Source organism: Oncorhynchus nerka, linkage group LG13 (genome assembly GCF_034236695.1).
Source record: "Oncorhynchus nerka isolate Pitt River linkage group LG13, Oner_Uvic_2.0, whole genome shotgun sequence".
Taxonomy (NCBI): domain Eukaryota; kingdom Metazoa; phylum Chordata; class Actinopteri; order Salmoniformes; family Salmonidae; genus Oncorhynchus; species Oncorhynchus nerka.
This window is the reverse complement of record NC_088408.1, coordinates 86,967,265-86,987,677: the sequence shown is the minus strand read 5'-3', so window position 1 is coordinate 86,987,677 and position 20,413 is coordinate 86,967,265. Positions and strand designations below refer to the sequence as shown.

Below are 20,413 nucleotides of genomic sequence, written 5' to 3'. Positions count from 1 at the left end.
TGATTAAAACAACATCACATGAAATCATGTTAGCACAGACTGGAGAAAATAATACAGACAGACTCACAAAAGATATGGGAAAGATTGTTGTTGTTCATTAAAAGCACATAAAATAATATCATGGCCATGAAATAGCCTGTCACCTATTAGCAGAAAAAACGAACAAAACAAAACATTCTCTCCATTGTATTTTGGTGTGTTTCTGTATATTTTAGTGTACAGTATGGTTGTTTTGTGTTGAATATGAAGAATGAAATAAATTGTCTATATCAAAAAGGGGGGGAAGGGGCTGAGTACCGAAATGGAACTGGACCCGAGAACCGAACCGAGGGGCCAGGGTTTCGATAAACCGAACCGGAGACAACCATCTGTTGCCTAGTAACGCTCCTCGGCGTCTTCTGGAGTTTGCAGTGACTGCTGGGAATCTGAGGCCCGACTGAGCGACCGCCCTTTTTAGACGAACGAGAGAAGAGCAACGCTGCAAGTGTCGGGAAAGAGCTATACGCAAAAACAACTTAATAAAGCGGCAGAACGTAACTTGAGGTATGTTTTCAGATGTATGATGTGAAATATTTCAGGCAAATTATGTTTAAATTAGGAAATGTCTCAGGAAAAAGTGTATTTTAATGCGCGATTTGATGACGTACTGGCGATGGTCAAACTCGAAATGGGGAGAGCCTTTACGGGCCGATTTGAAAGGATTAGCTTCTGTAACTTGTTGGCTAACGTAAACTGGATTGTTCACTGCTTCTTATAACCCATTATGTAGTTAGCGTTGGTGTTATTAGGTAAACATTCTGATTAAATATATCGTTAAGTTTGATTTTACGGCCCTCAATTATAGCCCGAGGCCTTCTGCTGCAGCTAAGCTTGCTAGCTACCGTTAGCATTGTCTGCTATTTTCAATTGGTCAACTTGATGCCAATCACACTGCTGTCAAACGCATGATTGGCTGAATTCGACGTCTTCTCTTCGCATCGGTATCATTCTATTGGATAACACATGAGGTTGACGCGTTTTTCCTGCCTCCAACGTTATCATATTTCATGAAGAAAAATATGAAATACTGTCTGTCCAATTTGTTGCGAACACAAACATACGATAAACAGCGATATTTCCCACATATTGCCCAAATTAGCAGATATAGATGAAAATATACAGTACCTGTCAAAAGTTTGGACACCTACTTATTCTATATTCTACATTGTAAAATAATAGTGAAGACATCAAAACTATGAAATAATACATATGGAATCATGTAGTATCCCAAAAATTATTAAACAAATCCAAATACATTTGAGATTATTCAAAGTAGCCACCCTTAGCCTTGATGACAGCTTTGCACACTCTTGGCATTTTTTTATTTTATTTATTTTACTAGGCAGTTAAGAACAAATTCTTACTTACAATGACGGCCTACCAAAAGGCAAAAGGCCTCCTGCAGGGACGGGAGCTGGGATAAAAAATAAAAACATATTTAGAGAAAATTCTCTCAACCAGCTTCAGCTGGAATGCTTTTCCAACTGTCTTGAAGGAGTTCCCACATATGCTGAGCACTTGTTGGCTGCTTTTCCTTCCCTCTGCAGTCCAACTCATCCCAAACCATCTCAGTTGGGTTGAGGTCGGGTGATTGTGGAGGTCAGGTCATCTGATGCAGCACTCCATCACTCTCCTTCTTGGTAAAATAGCCCTTACACAGCCTGGCGGTGTGTTGGGTCATTGTGCTGTTGAAAAACAAATGATAGTTCCACTAAGCGCAAATCAGATGGGATGGCATATCACTGCAGAATGCTGTGGTAGCCGTGCTGGTTAAGTGTGCCTTGAATTCTAAATAAATCAGACAGTGTCACCAGCAAAGCAACATCGCACCTCCTCCTCCATGCTTCACAATGGGAGCTACAAATGCGGAGATCATCCGTTCACCCACTCTGCATCTCACAGAGACATGGCGGTTGAAACCAAAAATCTTGCATTTGGACAGATTTCCACCAGTCTAATGGTGTCCTTTAGTGGTGGTTTCTTTGCAGCAATTCGACCATGAAGGCCTGATTCACGCAGTCTCCTCTGAACAGTTGATGTTGAGATGTCTGTTACTTGAACTCTGGGAAGAATTTATTTGGGCTGCAATTTCTGAGGCTGGAAAACTCTAATGAACTTAGCCTCTGCAGCAGAGCTAACTCTGGGTCTTCCATTCCCGTGGCGGTCCTCCTGAGAGCCAGTTTCATGATAGCGCTGGATTGTTTTTGCAACTGCACTTGAAGAAACTTTCCAAAGTAAAATATGGAATGTTGTTTGTCTTTGCTTATTTGAGCTGTTCTTGCCCTAATATGGACTTGCTATTTTACCAAGTAAGGCTATATTCTGTATACCACCCCTACCTTGTCACAAACCAACTGATTGGCTCAAACATATTAAGAAGGAAAGAAATTCCACAAATGAACTTTTAACAAAGCACACCTATTAATTAAAATGTATTCCAGTGGACTACCTCATGAAGCTGATTGAATGCCAAGAGTGCAAAGCTGTCATCAAGGCGAAGGGTGGCTACTTTGAAAAATCTCATATTTTGATTTGTTTAACACTTTTTTTGGTTACTACATGATTCCATATGTGTTATTTCATAGTTCTGATATCTTAACTATTATTCTACATTGTAACAAATAAAGGAAAAACCCTGGAATAAGTAGGTGTCCAAACTTTTCACTGGTACTATAAATATTAATAAAAGCTGCAGAATGCCCAATGATAACATATTTAAATCTATGTTAAAATCACATTACTGTCTGTGCATCAATATGCTGTGAGCATGTTGTTCATGTTTAACTTGTTTGCCCAGATGTAATTGTACACTGAGTCCATATAGTCTGTCATTACTGGTGATGTGAACTGTGTGTCATCTCTACATGGATTTCTTCCTTGTGTGCAGGTGAGGGGCTGAGCCATGGCAGATAAGGGTGAGGGGTATGGTAGTCAGTTCCCAGACCATTATAAAGTCATGCTGGACAAACTGAATGAACAGAGACAGCTGGACCAGTTCACAGACATCACTCTCATAGTAGACGGTAAGCTCATCCTCAGTGATGTTTGTTGAATTGCAGAAAGTGAAGGTGCAGCTTTAGCTTGTCAACTAAAAGTTAATTATATATTTTGTTAATACAAAAACAGCCTTGTTTCAGCCGTGTAGGTTAATAGTAAAACAAAAAAAGTTTTTTTTAACATCCTTGTGTTAAGGAAAAAGGCCCACATTGTATGAAGTATTCTATTATGTGCTGTACCGTTCATGCGTTCATCTTACCTCTGGTCTGTAGGACACCAGTTCAGGGCCCATAAGGCAGTGTTAGCAGCGTGCAGTCAGTTCTTCCACAAGTTCTTCCAGGACTTCACACAGGAGCCACTAGTGGAGATTGAAGGTATGTACTGCTGAACCACTGATGCATCCACTGTCTGTCATCAATCAAGAAAATAAACAATAGCGCTATAGACCCTGAGAAACAAAACAAGGCCTACATCCACTTCTGACAATAACTATAAGACTATCACACAATAACCCAATGTACCCATCAATCCCCTGTGTTGTGCAGGAGTGAGTAACTCAGCTTTCCGCCAGCTGATGGAATTTACGTACACAGCTACGCTGGCTGTCAGTGGGCCAGAGGAGGTCAACGACGTGTGGAAGGCAGCAGAGTACCTCCAGATGCAGGAGGCCATCAAGGCCCTCAACAACAGGTTGGACGGCCATTATAACATCTGGACCCCCTTACTACTAATATAGTCCCTTACTACTTACTGTGCCTTCAGAAAGTATTCATACCCCTTGACTTATTCCACATTTTGTTGTGTTAGAGCAGGTATTCCCAAACTGGAATTTCCAGGGGTACGCGCAATGCCGTCGGTGGTACTCCAAATAAAAATGTGATTTACGTTAACGGGATCGATATGACAACTACCAGTGAAAATAGAGAGCGCCAAATTCAAACCACAGACATCTCATAATTACAATTCCTAAAACATGTGTCTTATATCATTTTAAAGGTAATCTTGTTGTTAATCCCACCAAAGTGTCCGATTTCAAATATGCTTTTCAGCAAAAGCACTACAAACGATTATGTTAGGTCTCCACCAAACCACAATAAGCACAGCCATTTTCCAGCGAAATATAGCATTCACAAAAAGCAGAAATAGAGATACAATTAATCACTAACCTTGAATTATCTTCATCAGATGACACTCATAGGACTTCATGTTACACAATACATGCATGTTTTGTTTGATAAAGTTCATATTTATATCAAAAATCTGAGTAAACATTGGCGTATTAGATTCACTAGTTCCAAAAACATCAAGTGATTTTGCGCAGCCGCATCGTTTCAACAGAAATACTCATCATAAATGTAGATGATAATACAAGTTATACACATGGAGTTATAGATATATCTCTCATTTCAAAAAAAGTTTACGGAAAAAGCAACCCATGCAATAATCTGAGACGGAGCTCAGAACAGTAGCCAAATTAGCCGCCATGTTGGAGTCAACAGAAACCAGAAAATACATGATAAATGTTTCCTTACCTTTGATGAACTTCATCAGAATGCAGTCCTAGGAATCCCAGGTCCACAATAAATGCTTGATTTGTTCGAAAATGTCCGTTATTTATGTCCAATCAGCTACTTTGGTTAGCGCGTTTGGTAAACAATTCCAAAGTCACAAAGCGCGTCCACTATAAAGTGACGAAATATCCAAAAGTTCTGTAACAGTCAGTAGAAACATGTCAAACGATGTACTCAATCAATCTTTAGAATGTTGTTTACATATATCTTGAATAACATTCCAACCAGGGAATTAGAATGACTTCAGATGACCGGTGGAACGCAGGTCCTTCTCCTATGAACCCGCATAGTGAATGCATGGTCAACTCGTGGCAGTGGTGACTATTTCCTGTCTCATTCGACCCCCCTTCACATGAGAGTCATCAGACAAAGTTCTATTGACTGTTGACATCGAGTGGAAGGCGTAGGAAGTGAAAACTCATCCATATCTCGCTGTAATTTCAATGAGAGCTTGGTTGAAAATCTGCCACCCCCAGAAAAAATCCAAACAGGAAGTGGAATTTCGCAGGTTTTTGTTATACTCACAGACATAATTCAAACAGTTTTAGAAACGTCAGTGTTTTCTATCCAATACTAATAATAATATGCATATATTAGCAACTGAGACTGAGGAGCTGGCCGTTTACAATGGGCACCTTTTCATCCAAGCTACTCAATACTGCCCCTGCAGCCATAAAAAGTTAAATAAATATAAATATATTATATATTTACTAAAAAAAACAAAAAACATTTTCAAACAGTCCATTTATATTTTTCAACAGGGCTATACATTTGGGTGAGATTTTTTTCTCGCCTGATTAGCCTCGTTTCACTGCCAAAAATACAATTAAACCAGCTAGTGTTCAGCGAATTAACAACACAATGTCAAATACAGGTAGCCTAGTCAAATAATTAACATCCAGCCAGCTGTGCCACCAGAGACTCTGGGTTCGCGCCCAGACTCTGTCGTAACCGGCCGCGACCGGGAAGTCCGTGGGGAGCGACGCACAATTGGCCTAGCGTCGTCCGGGTTAGGGAGGGTTTGGCCGGTAGGGAAATCCTTGTCTTATCGCGCACCAGCGACTCCTATGGCGGGCCGGGCGCAGTGCGCGCTAACCAAGGTTGCCAGGTGCACGATGTTTCCTCCGACACATTGGTGCGGCTGGCTTCCAGGTTGGATGGCGCTGTGTTAAGAAGCAGTGCGGCTTGGTTGGGTTGTGTATCGGAGGACGCATGACTTTCAACCTTCGTCTCTCCCGAGCCCGTACAGCAGTTGTAGCGATGAGACAAGATAGTAGCTACTAAACAATTGGATACCACGAAATTGGGGAGAAAAAGGGGTAAAAAAAAAAAAATGTAACATCCAATCACGTTAACCGTTACTCTTCTGCGAGAATTCCGCTAACGGTCCATATGTAGCCAAACGTAGCTGCTGCTCATTCCGTTTGCTCGAAGATGCATAAGTGGTTAAAAAAAGTCACACATACCAGAGACGCGTACGAGCTCTACTGGTAGACCTGCTACTACCAGCAGAACTACACCTGCACCTGTCGACAACACAAGTTGTTCTCCTTCAACGAGCACATCCAATGCTAGCATCAGTAATTCTACATTTGTTGTTAGCCCAGCTAACATGGACACTGATAGTTGTGAATCTGATACAGCCGAAGAGCTACTGACCCCTTACCCAGGAAAACACCGAACAACAGACAGGGTCATTGGATTTTTTTATTTTTATTTTTATTTCACCTTTATTTAACCAGGTAGGCTAGTTGAGAACAAGTTCTCATTTGCAACTGCGACCTGGCCAAGATAAAGCATAGCAGTGTGAACAGACAACACAGAGTTACACATGGAGTAAGCAATTAACAAGTCAATAACACAGTAGAAATAAAATGGGCAGTCTATATACAATGTGTGCAAAAGGCATGAGGAGGTAGGCGAATAATACAGTTTTGCAGATTAACACTGGGGTGATAAAAGATCAGATGGTCATGTACAGGTAGAGATATTGGTGTGCAAAAGAGCAGAAAAGTAAATAAATAAATAAATAAAATTAAAAAAAAACAGTATAAAAACAGTATGGGGATGAGGTAGGTGAAAATGGGTGGGCTATTTACCAATAGACTATGTACAGCTGCAGCGATCGGTTAGCTGCTCGGATAGCTGATGTTTGAAGTTGGTGAGGGGAGATAAAGTCTCCAACTTCAGCGATTTTTGCAGTTCATTCCAGTCACAGGCAGCAGAGTACTGGAACGAAAGGCGGCCAAATGAGGTGTTGGCTTTAGGGATGATCAGTGAGATACACCTGCTGGAGCGTGTGCTACGGATGGGTGTTGCCATCGTGACCAGTGAACTGAGATAAGGCGGAGCTTTACCTAGCATGGACTTGTAGATGACCTGGAGCCAGTGGGTCTGGCGATGCCGACTAGAGCATACAAGTCGCAGTGGTGGGTGGTATAAGGTGCTTTGGTGACAAAACGGATGGCACTATGATAGACTGCATCCAGTTTGCTGAGTAGAGTGTTGGAAGCCATTTTGTAGATGACATCGCCGAAATCGAGGATCGGTAGGATAGTCAGTTTTACTAGGGTAAGCTTGGCGGCGTGAGTGAAGGAGGCTTTGTTGCGGAATAGAAAGCCGACTCTTGATTTGATTTTCGATTGGAGATGTTTGATGTGAGTCTGGAAGGAGAGTTTGCAGTCTAGCCAGACACCTAGGTACTTATAGATGTCCACATATTCAAGGTCGGAACCATCCAGGGTGGTGATGCTAGTCGGGCATGCGGGTGCAGGCAGCGATCGGTTGAAAAGCATGCATTTGGTTTTACTCGCGTTTAAGAGCAGTTGGAGGCCACGGAAGGAGTGCTGTATGGCATTGAAGCTCGTTTGGAGGTTAGATAGCACAGTGTCCAATGACGGGCCGAAAGTATATAGAATGGTGTCGTCTGCGTAGAGGTGGATCAGGGAATCGCCCGCAAATCATTGATATATACAGAGAAAAGAGTCGGCCCGAGAATTGAACCCTGTGGCACCCCCATAGAGACTGCCAGAGGACCGGACAGCATGCCCTCCGATTTGACACACTGAACTCTGTCTGCAAAGTAATTGGTGAACCAGGCAAGGCAGTCATCCGAGAAACCGAGGCTACTGAGTCTGCCGATAAGAATATGGTGATTGACAGAGTCGACCTTGGCGAGGTCGATGAAGACGGCTGCACAGTACTGTCTTTTATCGATAGCGGTTATGATATCGTTTAGTACCTTGAGCGTGGCTGAGGTGCACCCATGACCGGCTCGAAACCAGATTGCACAGCGGAGAAGGTACGGTGGGATTCGAGATGGTCAGTGACCTGTTTGTTGACTTGGCTTTCGAAGACCTTAGATAGGCAGGGCAGGATGGATATAGGTCTATAGCAGTTTGGGTCCAGGGTGTCTCCCCTTTGAAGAGGGGATGACTGCGGCAGCTTTCAATCCTTGGGGATCTCAGACGATATGAAAGAGAGGTTGAACAGGCTGGTAATAGGGGTTGCGACAATGGCGGCAGATAGTTTCAGAAATAGAGGGTCCAGATTGTCAAGCCCAGCTGATTTGTACGGGTCTAGGTTTTGCAGCTCTTTCAGAACATCTGCTATCTGGATTTGGGTAAAGGAGAACCTGGAGAGGCTTGGGCGAGGAGCTGCGGGGGGGCGGAGCTGTTGGCCGAGGTTGGAGTAGCCAGGCGGAAGGCATGGCCAGCCGTTGAGAAGTGCTTATTGAAGCTTTCGATAATCGTGGATTTATCGGTGGAGACCGTGTTACCTAGCCTCAGTGCAGTGGGCAGCTGGGAGGAGGTACTCTTGTTCTCCATGGACTTCACAGTGTCCCAGAACTTTTTGGAGTTGGAGCTACAGGATGCAAACTTCTGCCTGAAGAAGCTGGCCTTAGCTTTCCTGACTGACTGCGTGTATTGGTTCCTGACTTCCCTGAACAGTTGCATATCACGGGGGCTATTGATGCTATTGCAGTCCGCCACAGGATGTTTTTGTGCTGGTCGAGGGCAGTCAGGTCTGGAGTGAACCAAGGGCTGTATCTGTTCTTGGTTCTGCATTTTTGAACGGAGCATGCTTATCTAAAATGGTGAGGAAGTTACTTTTAAAGAATGACCAGGCATCCTCAACTGAGCAATGTCCTTCCAGGATACCCGGGCCAGGTCGATTAGAAAGGCCTGCTCACAGAAGTGTTTTAGGGAGCGTTTGACAGTGATGAGGGTGGTCGTTTGACTGCGGCTCCGTGGCGGATACAGGCAATGAGGCAGTGATCGCTGAGATCCTGGTTGAAGACAGCGGAGGTGTATTTGGAGGGCCAGTTGGTCAGGATGGCGTCTATGAGAGTGCCCTTGTTTACAGAGTTAAGGTTGTACCTGGTGGGTTCCTTGATGATTTGAGTGAGATTGAGGGCATCTAGCTTACATTGTAGGACTGCCGGGGTGTTAAGCATATCCCAGTTTAGGTCACCTAACAGAACAAACTCTGAAGCTAGATGGGGGCGATCAATTCACAAATGGTGTCAGGGCACAGCTGGGAGCTGAGGGCAGGCGGCAACGAAGGCAACAGTTTGGGTATGGACTTATTTGCTGGCTATCTCTGTAATTTTCAAAATTGTTGAATTTTTGGTGGCCTTCCTGAGCCAGGATTCAGACACGGCAAGGACAAAGTCATGCATAAAACCAAGGCTTTTTCGGAAGACAGAGGGCCTGCAAATATGATGAGAACTACATTGATTTGGGGTTCACTTATGTTGGGAGTAGTGCCTTTCCTCAGCCACAGTGTGTTATTTGTGCAAAAGTACTATCTCACAACTCAATGAAACCTTCACTCTTGCACGGACATTTAGAAACATAACATGCCAATTTGAAAAATAAGAGTTTTTTGAGTGAGAATTAAGACGACTTTTGAATAGTAAGACATGTATAAAAGCAACAGATACCGTTAATAAGAAGGTGCTAGAAGCGTCTTATATGGTGGGCTACCTAGTGGCTAGGACAGGCAAGCCCTATACTATTGTGGAGGACTTGAATTCTTCCTGCTACCACGGCTATGGCTGGGACAATGCTGGGGGAACAGGCAATGCCTTCATCAAACAACACTGTTTCACGACGCATCAGTGACATGGCAGGATGTGTTTTGAAACAATTACTGCTTTGCATAGAAGCCTGTGAATTCTATGCCTTACAGCCGGATGAATCAACAGACGTGGCGGGCCTGGCACAGCTCCTGGTATACTGTATGTCCATTACATTAATGGGGGATCAATTAAGGAAGACATCCTCTATTAAGGAAGACATCCTCTTCTGCAAACCACTGGAAACCAGGACAACAGGAGAGGATTCTTTAAAGTACTGGACAGCTTTGTGACATCAAATGGACTTTGGTGGTCAAGATATGTTGGTATCTGTACTGATGGCACAAAATCCATGACAGGGAGACATAGTGGAGTGGTAACACGAGTGCAAGCAGTTGCTCCCGACGCCACTTGGGTACACTGCAGCATCCACCGAGAGAGGCTCTTGTTGCCAAGGAAATGTCTGACAGCTTGAAATACGTTTTGGACACTATAGTGAATTTAAAAAAACTTTGTTAAAGCAAGGCCCCTGAACTCTCGTGTATATTCTCCACTATGCAATATGGGCAGCGACCATGTAACGCTTTTACAACACACAAAAGTGCAATGGTTATCAAGGGGCAAAGTATTGACACGTTTTTTTTAAAATTGAGAGACGAGCTTAAAGTTTTCTTTACTCACCATCATTTTTACTTGTCTGACCGCTTGCATGATGACGAGTTTCTCACATGACTGGCCTATCTGGGAGATTTGATCTGAATCTAGGATTACAGGGACTCTACGCAACTATATTCAATGTGCGGGACAAAATTGAGGCTATGATTAAAAGGTTGGAGCTCTTCTCTGTCTGCATTAACAAGAACAACACACAGGTCTTTTCATCGTTGTATGATTTTTTTTGTGTGCAAATTAACTCAAGTTTACGGACAATGTCAAATGTGATATAGCGAAGCACCTGAGCTGGGTGCGCAATTAAGCAGGTACTTTTTCGAAAAGGATGACACAAACAACTGGATTCATTATCCCTTTCATGCCCTGCCTCCAGTCCACTTACCGATATCTGAACAAGAGAGCCTCGTTGAAATTGTAACAAGTGGTTCTGTGAAAATGTAATTTCATCTGAAGCCACTGTCAGATTTCTGGATTGGGCTCTGCGCAGAATATCCTGCCTTGGCAAATCGCACTGTTAAGACACTGGTGCCCTTTGCAACCACGCACCTATGTGAGAGTGGATTCTCGGCCCTCATTAGCATGAAACTAAATACAGGCACAGACTGTGTGTGGAAAACGATTTAAGACTGAGACTCTCTCCAATACAACCCAACATTGCAGAGTTATGTGCATCCTTTCAAACACACCCTTCTCATTAACCTGTGGTGCGTTATTCACACAAAAAACAACATTTGAGAGTGCTCTGACCCTGGTGCTAGAGGAGGTACGCAGCTGGAGGTTGAATGTTTGAAGGGGTATGGGAACTATAAAAAGTTTGGGAACCACTGTGTTAGAGAATTCAAAATGGATTAGATTGTTTTCTCTCACCCATCCCCACAAAATACACCATAATGACAAAATGAAAACATGTTTATAAAAATGTTAGCAAATGTATTGAAAATGAAATACAGAAAGTATTCACGCCCCTGAGTCAGTACGTGTTAGAATCCCCTTTGGCAGTGATTCCAGCTGTGAGTGTTTCTGGGTAAGTGAGCTTTGCACACCTGGATTGTACAATATTTTCACATTTATTTTTTTAATTCTTCAAGCTGTCAAGTTAGTTGTCTAGGTGTTCCGAGCAGCGTCTGTCATCGCTAGACAGCCATTTTCAAGTCTTGCCATAGATTTTCAAGCTGATTTAAGTCAACTGTAACTAGGCCACTCACCTAACTGAGTTAGGAAGGATGCCTGTATCTTTGTAGTGACTGGGTGTATTGATACACCATCCAAAGTGTAATGAATAACTTCTTCAACATGCTCAAACGGATATTCAATGTTTCCTTTATTTTTTACCCGTCTACCAATAGGTGGCCTTCTTTGTGAGGCATTGGAAATCCTCCCTGGTCTTTGTGGTTCAGTCGGTGTTTGAAATTCACTGCTCGACTGAGGGACTTTACAGATAATTGTGTGATGCACAGAGATGAGGTAGTCCATGCAATTTATTAAGTGACTTGTTAAGCACGTTTTACTCCTGAACTTATTTAGACCTGCCCTAACAAAGGGATTCAATACTTATTGACTCAAGACATTTCAGCATTTTTATTTAAAAAAATTTTTTTTGCAATTTGTGAAAATGTCTAAAAACACAATTACACTTTATAGGGTATTGTGTCACTAGCCTACACATAATCTCAATTTTAATAAATTTTGAATGCAATAAATATTATGGCTGAACTCAAATGTGCTGGTTGATAAAATACCTGTATTTATGGGAAAGATGTTTGAAACGGGTATTTTGTTTGTAAATTATATTGTAAATTGTTATGGTAGAGTTATGTCTTTCATGGAGTTATCAGAATTTTATGGGACGATCTGTTCAATCCAAGATTACAACCAATTGATTACAGCATTACCCCAAAAATGGATGAGGCAGTTGGCAGCGGAAGGAGGTAGGGAACTGGTCTGTCTGCCCAATATAAAGGATCAACTGACAGAGGAATACAAATAGCATAAATGGGAAAATATACCAGTTTCATTTGAGGACCAAGGATGTTGACAGCTGTGCCATACAGATTGCAAAATAGTTGGGACGAGATTTATGATGTACCGATTCCATGGTACAGGGTGTATCAGGTGATATATATATATATCTATATATATAAAATAATGACGCAAGATTCAAGACTTTGTGCTTTTCAGCTAAAAGTATTATATAGAATTCTTGCCACCAACAAAATGTTAAATAATGTGGCATTCAATCATCGAAGCTCTGCAGATTTTTTGTGAGGATACAGAATCAATAGACCATTTGGTTCAGGAATGGCTGAAAATGCAGAACATTGATCTAAAATTTACCCTAAAAATAGACTTCGTAAAAAAATTAACTTTTGGGAGCCACTTTTGGGAACCATTTTTTCAGGACCCAGTCTTTCAAAGATAATTTGTCAAAATCCAAATAACTTCACAGATCTTCATTGTAAAGGGTTTAAACACTGTTTCCCATGCTTGTTCAATGACCCATAAAAAATTAATGAACATGCACCTGTGGAACGGTCGTGAAGACACTAACAGCTTACAGAGGGTAGGCAATTAAGGTCACAGTTATGAAAACTTAGGACACTAAAGAGGCCTTTCTACTGACTCTGAAAAACACTAAAAGAAAGATGCCCAGGATCCCTGCTCATCTGCGTGAACGTGCCTTAGACATGCTGCAAGGAGGCATGAGGACTGCAGATGTGGCTAGGACAATAAATTGCAATGTCTGTACTGTGAGACGCCTAAGACCGCACTACAGGATAGACAGCTGATAGTCCTCGCAGTGGCTGTCCACGTGTAACAACTCCTGCACAGGATTGGTACATCCGAACATCACACCTGCGGGACAGGTACAGAATGGCAACAACAACTGTCCGAGTTACACCAGAAACGCACAATCCCTCCATCAGTGATCAGACTGTCCGCAATAGGCTGAGAGAGGCTGGACTGAGGGCTTGTAGGCCTGGTGTAAGGTAGGTCCTCACCAGACATCACCAGCAACCATGTCGCCTATGGGCACAAACCCACCGTCGCTGGACCAGACAGGACTGTCAAAAAGCACTCTCCACTGACGAGTCGTGTTTTTTTCTCACCAGGGGTGATTGTCGGATTTGCGTTTATCGTCAAAGGAATGAGCGTTACACAGAGGCCTGTACTCTGGAGCGGGATCGAAGTGGAGGGTGGTGGTCTGGGGCGGTGTGTCACAGCATCATGGGACTGAGCTTGTTGTCATTGCAGGCAATCTCAACACTGTACGTTACAGGGAAGACATCCTCCCTCATGTGGTACCCTTCCTGCAGGCTCATCTTGACATGACCCTCCAGCATGACGATGCCACCAGCCATACTGCTCATTCTGTGGATGATTTCCTGCAAGACAGGAATGTCAGTATTCTGCCATGGCCAGCGAAGAGCCCGGATCTCAATCCCATTGAGAAAGTCTGAGACCTGTTGGATCCCCCCCCCCCAGAAATGTCTGGGATCTTGTAGGTGCCTTGGTGGAAGAGTGGGGTAACATCTCACAACAAGAACTGGCAAATATGGTGCAGTCCATGAGGAGGAGATGCACTGCAGAACTTAATGCAGCTGGTGGTCACACCAGATACTGACTGATACTTTTGATTTCAACCCCCCTCCCCTCCTTTGTTCAGGGACACATTATTCCATTTCTGTTAGTCACATGTCTGTGGATCTTGTTCAGTTTATGTCTCAGTTGTCGAATCTTGTTATGTTCATACAAATATTTACACATGTTAAGTTTTCTGAAAATAAACGCAGTTGACAGTGAGTGAGAGTTTTACTGTTGGGAGATCTGGAGAGACCGGGTCAGTCAATTAATAATATACTAATACTCTTAGTAAAAGTATTTATCTTCAACTCGCAGTCTGTTGATTCAATTAGATAGATTGAATTTCTATATTAAACATCACAGCATAGTTGAAAAATATGTGGTGTGTAGAAATCCAAAGAGGGTGGCCAGCAGAGATAGGTGGGATGGGCTGAGGGAAGCTGAGGGTTGAGATGTGGAATTGGAGAAAAAGAGGGAGTGGAGTTGTTGGGTGGGGTATAGAATGATGGTCAAAGATAAAAGTATAAAACAAAAAGTTTGCTTGAATGACACTGAGGGACAGTGTTTTTACAGCTAATGCCGGGTTTGCCTGAGGCTGATGCCGTGCAGGTGTTTGTACACGTGCATATACACACACTCATTCAAATGTGCACATACACGGACACACGCAGGTAAATAGTGCCATGTATGCACTCAAACATATTCAGTTGGCCCTGTGGTCACGATTTTTGTTGTCCTTGATGTCTTTGTTGTTTTTGCATTGTTGTTTTCTGTTTTGCTTTGTCTTTCTCTTTAAAAAAATACATTTTGTTCGTTGTTGGAGCATGGGGGGGGGGGGGTCTTGGGGATGGTGAATGGGATTTCTTTTTTCTTTTTTTACTGGGGGGAGGGGGTCTCAGATGGTTGAGGGGCTGCTCTTGAGGAACTGTGGGGAGGGATCTTGGGTTGTTGGTTGATGGATCGCTGTTTCTGGTCCCCGTTTTTGACCTTGTGGTAGATCTGTCGACGTGCCCTTGACCAGGGTGTTGACCCTGGTTGCTTCTGTGTGTCATTCTGGATGGGAGTCTGTTAGATTACTAATGTGATGTAGTTGTTGAGTGGCTTGACTGCAAGTATATTATATGTTTTAAACATTCAATAAACAAAAATGAAACATTTTACATTCAGGCTCTAACACAACTAAGTGGAAAAAGTCAAGGGGTGTGAACACTTTCTGAAGGCTAGCCCCCTTTTTGTGTGGTGTTGGGTTCTAGTCTTGTTTAATGGTATCTGTTGGAATGTAAAGTACTTTGAATGAATATAACCCTTTCTCTCTCTCTTTCTCCATAGGTTGGGTGATGGCACCCTCTTCCAGCTATCCCAGACTCTGGTGGCGGGGAATAGCAAGGCCAAGAAGAGGAAGATATCTGAGATTCTTCCCTCAGTGGAGGGGGATCAGGTTGGAGATCTACAATGGCACATTATGTTTGTAGTTGTTATAACATAAAATCGCATAAAGTGCAAAAAAGTGTCCCAAATGATCCTCATCATCCTCTTCATCATCTGTCCTTTCCTCCTGATATGTATTGCTGTGCTGACCCAAGTCTGTCCTTGCAGGTGGAGATTGAGGTGGAGATCGGAGAGGGTACCATTGAGGTGGAGGAGACGGGGCTGGAGGAGGTGGTGGACGCTGCTCGGAACACCCAGGCAGTCTCGGATGACTCTGCCCTGGCTCTGCTTGCTGACATTACCAGCAAGTACCAGCAAGGGGGGCTAACGCTGCACGTCCTGAAGAAGGAAGGACTGAAGGAGGTAAACAAGGCACTCTGTTTCTCTGTTGCACATGTAAAAACCACACATTTGGAAGGACCATGACCAACCTTGATTCAAAACAAAAAAACAATTATATATAAGAATATATTTTGTTGACGTTTCCAATCATTCTCAAAACAAGTCATCCTTTCATCTCAATGCATCCATACATCATGGTGTGTGTGTGTGTGTGTGTGTGTGTGTGTGTGTGTGTGATCCAGGAGATGGTGTATCAGGAGGAGACGGTGACACCTCCCAAGACTCTCGAGAGTCTGGAGATGGTCGAGGTCCAGATCTCTCAGCTGGACAAGATGTTCCGCTGCAACAAATGTGACCGCAGCTTCCGCCTCTATTATCACCTTAAACAGCACATGCGCGCCCACATGGCCGCGCTGGACAAGCCTCATGCGTGTTGCCACTGCGGGAAGGCGTACACGCGGGAGGGGGCGCTTAAACAGCACCTGAACACGTTACATTATGAGGCGGAGGAGCTGTCGCGCAGCCAGTCCCAGAAGAAGAAGACACACGTGTGCGAGTACTGTGACAAGCAGTTTGACCACTTTGGACACTTCAAGGAGCACTTACGAAAGCACACTGGTAAGAGTTATCATACCAAGAGGGATTAATTCAGGGGTTCATATTTGTAGAAGTGCCTGGGTTAACTATACACTGAGTGTACAAAACATTAGGAACACCTGCTCTTTCCATGATAGACTGACCAGATAGATATCCAGGTGAAAGATATGATTCCTTATTAATGTCACCTGTTAAATTCACTTCAATCAGTGTAGATTAAGGGGAGTAAACGGGTTAAAGAAGGATGTTTAAACCTTGAGACATGGATTGTGGATGTGTGCCTTTTTAGAGGGTGAATAGGCAAGACAAAATATGTGTGTCTTTGAACGGCTTATGGTAGTAGGTGCCAGGCACACTGGTTTGTGTCAAGAACTGCAACACTGCTGGGTTTCTCACACACAACAGTCTTCCGTGTGTATCAAGAAAGGTCCACCACCCAAAGGACGTCCAGGCAACTTGACACAACTGTGGGAAGCATTGGAGTCAACATGGAGTCAACATGGGCCAGCATCCCTGGCATGGACTTTGTAGAGTCCATGCTCTGATGAAATTGAGGCTGTTCTGTTGAAGGTGTTCCTAGTGTTTTGTATAGCTGATGTGCATTTGTAGTTTCTAGGCAGACTAAAACATAGCATCAACAGCACCTCATTGCACATCAACAACACATTTCTTCTCTCTGAGTGTCATCTTTGATTGTGCATTGATGAGTGAGTGACCTGTTCTTGGGAGGTGAATATAAATCAGACCACCTTAATAGGATCTCCTGTGTTATGCAGTGGGTGTAAAAAGTAGTTTATCCCTTGTGTGTGTAGGTGAGAAACCGTTTGCGTGTCCAGACTGCCATGAGCGCTTTGCCAGGAACAGCACATTGAAATGTCACATGGCTGCCTGTCAGAACGGCGCCGGGGCCAAGAAGGGACGCAAGAAACTCTACGAATGTCAGGTGCAGAGAACGCTCTTGTTTTTTCCTGGTTTATAAGGAGTCAAAATCACCCATCACATCCCTGAGTAGGGCATATGCTGGATTGTAAAATGACCTCTTCCCCCCCCTCCCCAGGTGTGCAGCAGTGTGTTCAACAGCTGGGAGCTGTTTAAAGACCACCTGACGACACACACGGGAGAAAAGCCTAACCATTGCACCATGTGTGACCTCTGGTTCACCCAGCCCGACGACCTCCGCCAACATCTCCGCGACCTGCACGGCGTCACAGACGACAAGCTGATAACCCAGGAACTGGTCATTGCCGCCGCGGCAACGCAAGAGGAAGTGACCAGGGAGGGGAAGGGAGGCAAGAGGGAGACCCTTCTACTAGAGGACGGGATAAGCGTGGAGCATGTTACCGTGGAGCCCGTAGGTGTGGTAGCATTGGTGGAAACAACCATGTTGGTGGATGGGGAGGTGACCGAGATGTGTGAGGAGGACATAGAGAGACTGAAGGAAGCGGGTGTTGAGATCCGGGTGCTGCAGGTGTCAGCAGAGGGACAGGTGAACTCTGAGATCCAGGTGGAGGGGAGCGAGGTGGAGGTGGAGGTGGAGGAGGATTCGCAACCGGCTATTGCTGTATGAAGCGGGAGCGGGGCGACATCTCAAATTATACCCTATTCCCCATAAATACACTGCCTTGGCTCTGGCCACAAGTAGTGCACTGTATGGGGAATAGGGTTTTATTTTAGATGTGCGCTGATTTTTGTCAAACTGGAAAAGCTCCCCCTTACCCCCTTCACCCTATGAAATAATAGGGTAACAGACAGACGAGGATTGGATGTTACTCATATTTCTAGAGGGTATTTATTTGGAGCCTGATGTCATGGCTCTGTCTTCCTCCGTCTGTGGCAGAGAGAGACCGGCTGAATGCCTTCACAATGAACCCGTTCAAGGTTTCGTTTCAATCTTTTTTCTTGTTGCTTTCTTTTGTTTTTTACACTTTAGGATGTACATTTAAGATGATCAATATTAATTTGCTAAGACAATATGCCATCTATAAAGATCCCTACTCATTTCTATGGTGTCACCAACAGACACCATTTATTGATTGGGATGCACCGTGTGTTAAACTGTCATACGGCTGCAGACATATGGCTGATATGCCTCACTGATGACGCCACATATTTCCCAATTTGAACCCATCTGAAGCACAGCTCTGTTTGTCGAAAAATAAGCTTGACTAAAGAAAGAGCATGTTTGTAATGGTGTCCAGCCCCTAACTGGTAAAAATAACTTTATTTTCTTAACCTTTTAATCAGTTTGTTTATCAGAATAATAGCTGTTAGTGTGCTTACGTTTGCCCCCCCCCCCCCCCATTACCTGCTTGACTTCCTGTCTACCTCTTCCTACTTCCTGTTCTGACTGTAGCCCACTAAACACTGGGTTGTATGTATGACACTGTTACAGCATGATGCTCCTCAGAAAGAGAAGTAAATAAGTATTAAGTGAACACGTTTTGTTTGTTTTTATTTGACACATGTTCATAGTTGTATTGTTTTATATGTACAGAGCAATAAAGAAGTGATGTAATCAATACATTTGGAATTCTCTAAATGTTTCCATACCAGTATTTCTTACAATGCTTTCAAACATGCCTTTCTGAGACGTGGAAGGACTGAAGATTAGATGTTTAGCTTACTAAACATGAATAATGAACCCCCAAAAATGTATGTATGCTTGTAAATATAAATGTGGCTGATGTAAACCACAGTGGTTCTGTCTGTTGTTGTTGTTGTTTACGGCGTGTCTCTCTGTCTGTCACTCCTCTTCTTCCACCACAGCAGAAGGACCTGGATAGGGCAACATACAAACAGGTTCATATCAACAGCGGTGATGATGGCGTCCAGAACACATTGTCATCCTCAAGGAAACTGCTTACTGTAAGCTTTGGTTATCCTGCCAGTGCCTGGTCAAATAGGGTTAAGGACATGTGGACAGGGAATTTGGACTATGATCTTCCTAATGGTTATCTTCAGAATGTTCTGACTCGGAACAACTGGGGCCCCATCACTGGCTACCACATCGTTGGCTGTTGGCATCATCCTCTGATTAACCTCTGGCAGGAGGAACTCAATGCAGGAATCCAGAGATGATGAAACCAGAGAGGCTTCTGAAGATGTGTTGGCCTGGCTCTCGTCCCCAGTGTTGGTGATAGTCTCATCAACAGCGAAGTTGCCTTCCCTGGTGTTGGTGATGCTCAGATGGAGTGCAGTGGTGGAGGTGCTTTCCTCTGCCCTAGAGATACTCAGGCTGACTGTCTCATGATGGTGTTTTTGTGTTTCTTCCGTTCAGACCAAGTGGGCATTCCGCACGACTGCTTTGCTTAATATAAGGAATTTAGAATGATTTATACTTTTACTTTTGATACTTAAGTATATTTTAGCAATTACATTTACTTTTGATAGTGAAGTATATTTAGAACCAAATACTTTTAGAATTTTACTCAAGTAGTATTTTACTGGGTGACTTTTACTTGAGTAACTTTCAATTAAGGGATCTATACTTTAGTATAACAATTGGGTACTTTTTCCACCACTGATGCTAAGAAGCCAACCTTACTGAAGCATATAGTGCATTCGGAAGGTATTCAGACCCCTTGACTTTTTCCACATTTTGTTACGTTACAGCCTTATTCTAAAATTGAATAAATAGTTTTTTCCCCTCATCAATCTACACACAATACCCCATAATGACAAAGCAAAAACAGGTTATTAGAATTTTTTGCAAATGTATGAAAAATAAAAACTGATGTCATATTTACATAAGAATTCAGACCCTTTACTTGGTACATTTTGAAGCATCTTTGGCAGCGATAACAGCCTCGAGTCTTCTTGGGTATGACACTACAAGCTCTTTCAGGTTGGATGGGGCTCCACAGCTATTTTCAGGTCTCTCCAGAGATGTTCGATCGAGTTCAAGTCCGGGCTCTGGCTGGACCACTCAAAGACATTCAGAGGCTCAGAATAAATTAGAGGAAAAACAAAAAGAAACGGAGTAACTTCTTTAAGAAACTCAAGTGTAATATATTATAAAAAATAAAGCAAACTGGATAGAATATGGGGACAAATGCACCAAATTATATTTTAATCTTCAACAGAAATGCTACCAAAAATAATTTAC

At 43.3% G+C, this 20,413-nt stretch overlaps 1 protein-coding gene across 2 annotated transcripts; it reads left to right on the top strand.

Moving 5' to 3' along the window:
- Window positions 1-419: 419 nt before the first annotated feature.
- LOC115140319 (zinc finger protein 131-like) lies at window positions 420-18,829 on the top strand. Of its 2 annotated transcripts, none has more exons than XM_029678651.2 (9): window positions 420-543; window positions 2,927-3,062; window positions 3,309-3,410; window positions 3,582-3,726; window positions 15,271-15,379; window positions 15,538-15,732; window positions 15,957-16,329; window positions 17,121-17,251; window positions 17,366-18,829. In XM_029678651.2, exons 2-9 carry the CDS (start codon window positions 2,942-2,944, stop codon window positions 17,873-17,875), a joined length of 1,686 nt encoding a protein of 561 aa, XP_029534511.1. In that variant the 5' UTR covers window positions 420-543; window positions 2,927-2,941; the 3' UTR covers window positions 17,876-18,829. The 2 variants fall into 2 exon arrangements, with proteins under 2 accessions (XP_029534511.1, XP_029534510.1); XM_029678650.2 differs by having other exon boundaries at window positions 421-543; window positions 15,954-16,329.
- Window positions 18,830-20,413: the final 1,584 nt, after the last annotated feature.

Bases quoted from the DNA above. Each gene is read 5' to 3' on its own strand.
- LOC115140319 (XM_029678650.2), top strand. From the start codon at position 2,942: ATGGCAGATAAGGGTGAGGGGTATGGTAGTCAGTTCCCAGACCATTAT. The intron at 15,733-15,953 runs GTAAACAAGGCA...TGTGTGATCCAG, and splicing joins AGAAGGAAGGACTGAAGGAG to GAGATGGTGTATCAGGAGGA. The intron at 16,330-17,120 runs GTAAGAGTTATC...TTGTGTGTGTAG, and splicing joins GCACTTACGAAAGCACACTG to GTGAGAAACCGTTTGCGTGT.